The sequence below is a fragment of the Teleopsis dalmanni genome, chromosome 1 (genome assembly GCF_002237135.1).
Source record: "Teleopsis dalmanni isolate 2A chromosome 1, ASM223713v2, whole genome shotgun sequence".
NCBI classification, from domain to species: domain Eukaryota; kingdom Metazoa; phylum Arthropoda; class Insecta; order Diptera; family Diopsidae; genus Teleopsis; species Teleopsis dalmanni.
Genome location: NC_051846.1, coordinates 97,216,442 through 97,220,236, shown reverse-complemented (window position 1 = coordinate 97,220,236; position 3,795 = coordinate 97,216,442). Strand labels below are relative to the sequence as shown.

Sequence of the window (3,795 nt, the reverse complement as noted above, 5' to 3'; positions counted from 1 at the left end):
TTTTGTTTGATTGTTAACTTCCAAATGTAGCAACGTGTTATGTTTTTTATTACATTTGGTACAACTTCTTGATAAACATTTGTTCACCACGTGATCATTTTTGATACAGTTGAAACAGAGCTGTTGGTTTTTCACCCAATCCAATCGCTGAGATGATGAAAATTGCAGGAATTTACGGCAATGGTACAGCGGATGCCTGTTTACATTGCACAGTTTGCAATTGTTGTTTCCTTTAGAAACTATTACAGCCGACGAAACTGATTTATTTCGATCTGCTTTAGTTTTTATAGCCACCTTATCTTTTTATTCTACAACTTCCATCAGTTGAAATTGTAGCTCTAAAAAGGCTAAAAACTCGTGAATGTTTTGTATCTCTTTTGGTTTTGCCAGAGATTGCTCATATCTAATGAGCATCGTCCGATCGAGTTTTTTAATTAGTACCTGTAACAAAATTGGGTCCCAAAAAGTCGTTTGAACGCCAAGATTGTTCAGTGCTAATAGACACTCTTTCGTTGTGTCATGTAAATTTTTAACTGCTGCCACAGTTGATGTGCCTGATGGCTGATTTAGAAGTTCATCGATTAAGGTGGACGGTAAGACCCTTTTATTGTTATAGCGGTCTTGTAATAATGTCCAGGCTGCAGGATAATTCTCCTCCGTTATGCTGAAATGACTGATTAATTTTTCAGCTTCACCTGTCACATGTGATTTCAAATACCTTTTTGAGCAGCTGGTAGGGGCTGTTTGTCTACCATTTGTGTAAACAAGTCAAAAAATTGCCTCCAGTTTAAGTAATTTCCATTAAAACTTGGGATTGTTACCTTTGGCAATGGCAGTGAGGAACGCATATTTGTTTCTGCTACTGCTGCTTGTTTGTTTTGTAGTTGATCCAATTTTATGGACAGCTCTATCAAACATTGTTGTACCAAATCTTCAATTTGGTAATATTCATCTTGGTTAAATCCTGACGTTAGTGGATTTTCCAAGTTTTCCCACAGTTCATCATGGAAACATCCCAGTTGGTTCCATTGTTGCATGATCGTGTTTGATTTAATTTCGTAATATTGAATTGGCTGTAGTCCTTCACTCTCTGACAAGCTCTCTACTAATCTTTTTAGAGCTGCCATTCGAGCAGATATTTTTCTTATCAAACCATTTGTCGTAGCCACTAGTTGCGGCTGTGATGCCATTTGGTTACTAGCAGCTTCACCTGTTGCTTTGATTTGAAAAGTTTCTATCTTGAATATTTCACTATATTCATTTGTTACTTCTTTTATTTTATCATAGTAACAAGATGTAAAATACTCATCATCTGTTGGTTGATCGATGAGAGTTCTGATTGTTGTGTCATTTTGTTCAAATTGCGTCCAAGCAACATTAAGCGGACGTAACCTTTCGCTGTAGTATTCTGATGTTTGCTTGCGTTCAGCCGAATCTTTTTTGAAGTTCCTGACGATTCGTTGAATCTCTTCGCACGTCTCCCTTTGGGCATCTAGGAGTTCATTAAGAGTTGCCATCAATATTCTGAAGTTTTTGCCAAATGTGCTACGAAATGTTCTTCGAATGCTGAATGCTGAAACTTAACTGCTGACTGTTGATTGTTGGCTGTTGCTGCGTCAAACCAATCCTGTGCTGCTGTCCGTTTCACGGGGTCACCAAAAATGTACCATCAAACCAATATGTCTGGTCAACGTTGGAATCAACTATTTGCAAGCACTGAACACTTGAATCCAGTACTTATGTTGATTCTATTTAAACAAGAAATCCACTGAGTACTTGAACCCAGAGATTTCGACGATTGTCCTAATTATCCTAGTCACTGAACACTTAAATCCAGTGAATAGGCGCTTATGTGACGTAAATTCAGCACTTGAACTAAATTTACAAAGCTAAAGAAATGAATCAATAACGAATGTGGCTTCGCATCAATTGAATTGTCAAAAATTCAATTGTGCCTTTTATTTAAAATTAATAATCAATTTACAACAAATAAATTAACTAAAATAACCTTGACCATGCATGCCAAACAATGAACTTGTTACAAACTGCAAGAGTGCATTTTCTTGCAGACGAAATTTGACGCTTTTGTTTTCATGAGCAAACAAAGCGTATGACGTGTTTTTGGGCATTGCATTGACAAAATTATTTTTTACAACAAAATTATTTTTTACAACAAAATATATTTGAACTGAAATTATCACAACAAATTATTCATACAAAATAATACAAACAAATTGTTTATACATAATAATATAATATAATATTTAACATTCTCCCCCGCGTTGAACAACCGTTCAACAATATGAGCCTCTAGCTGTCAGGTAGTCATATAGTCGATGTTGATAATGAATTCTCGTGACTGCCGACGTGGCATGGGTATAGGCGTCGGGCGGGTGGCTTCTTCATCGGGTGGAACTTCAACTGGGTTTACAGGTTTTTTCTGCAATTTCTTCTTCATCATGATTATGATTAATATCAGACTTATAACAAGTGCTGCGTAAGCTATGGTGAAGCTGTGGTACTTGTGTGACTGAAATTGATTTGGAAGATCATTTATCTGGTATGACTGCAAAACCTTCTGCAATACTGTGAGCTCTTTCAGCTGTTGATCGTATTGGTTCTCGCGTAATGTTGACAGTGTACTGTTGCCGCTGTAAGCATCTGATGTCTTTATAGGGGATTGTAGCCTTAATTCGGAGATTTTACCAAGACTACTGTATGAATATCTTGACGTGCTTGCAATTTTTTGTTGTCCTTGCACGGAAACGAAGCTGTGTTTAAGCACGCAGTCTGGGTCGATTGTTAATAAGCCTGAACCTTTTAGATTTAGTGGTATGATTTCCTTATTACATACTGCAGTTGCTCGTGAAGATGTTGATGTCGCATAAATCCATTGATTTTTGTTATTCAATGGAATCCAGGTCAGAGTGTTGATAGTGTGTTTCAACCGACAGTTTGATATTGTGTTGTTGTTGAATAGGTTGATCTCACACGCACATATTTCAGAACCAAAATTGTATCGTATGCGGACGTTGGCACAAAGAAATTCCCCTTCCTTTATGGTCTCACAAAGACTTAAATCGGATTTCATAAGAGGAAAATATTGATCATGATGCATATTAATAGCCAAAATAGAACTGCATGAGTTAATTACCGCCATGGAGTCATTTAACCAGTTCGGGATTGGAATTAGTTGAAACAAATCGTTCATGTTCAATTAAGGGTAATGTTATACTAAAAATTGTATGCTGCTGTGTGATTCCACCTTTAACCTTCATTAGTCTGTAAAGGGATATTAGCTCATCTTCTGGCATCGGTAATTTTAATGATGGTGATAAATGAAGTTTGATTTGATTGACTTCCTTTTGTAATTGTGTTGGTGTCAATAACAACGGATTAGCTTTTCCATGATGAGTATCAGTTAGAGCATCTATAATGGCAGATTGTATCTTCTGTAGATTATGTGCTACCAGTGTTAGTTGAATGGCTTCTGCATTGAAAACTTGATTGAGCCGTACCTGATTAACCTCTCTATTTGTATCTTTTATGGAATTCATCAGTGCCTTTATTTCATTGTCAATGTGCTCAAAACCTTCTTGAACTGCGATTTTATCTCTCTTCATTATGTTGATTGTTGAATCGACAACCGATGTTTGATTCTTAAATAACGTCAATAATTGCATTTCATTTTGTTTCACTTCTGAAATTATATTTGATATTCCTTTGGCATTTGGCATGGGGATCCTAGTATTTCACTAGATGGACTCGCAGGTGAGACTAATCCCAAGTACTCAC

The 3,795-nt window shown here is 36.5% G+C and overlaps 1 protein-coding gene across 1 annotated transcript; it reads right to left on the bottom strand.

Moving 5' to 3' along the window:
- Window positions 1–2,317: 2,317 nt before the first annotated feature.
- LOC119689617 lies at window positions 2,318–3,118 on the bottom strand. The gene has a single exon (XM_038104488.1). The coding sequence runs from the start codon at window positions 3,116–3,118 to the stop codon at window positions 2,318–2,320; it is 801 nt and encodes a 266-aa protein (XP_037960416.1).
- Between the last annotated feature and the right edge of the window lie 677 nt (window positions 3,119–3,795).

Coding starts and splice junctions, on each gene's coding strand:
- LOC119689617 (XM_038104488.1), bottom strand. CDS start 3,118: ATGCATCATGATCAATATTTTCCTCTTATGAAATCCGATTTAAGTCTT.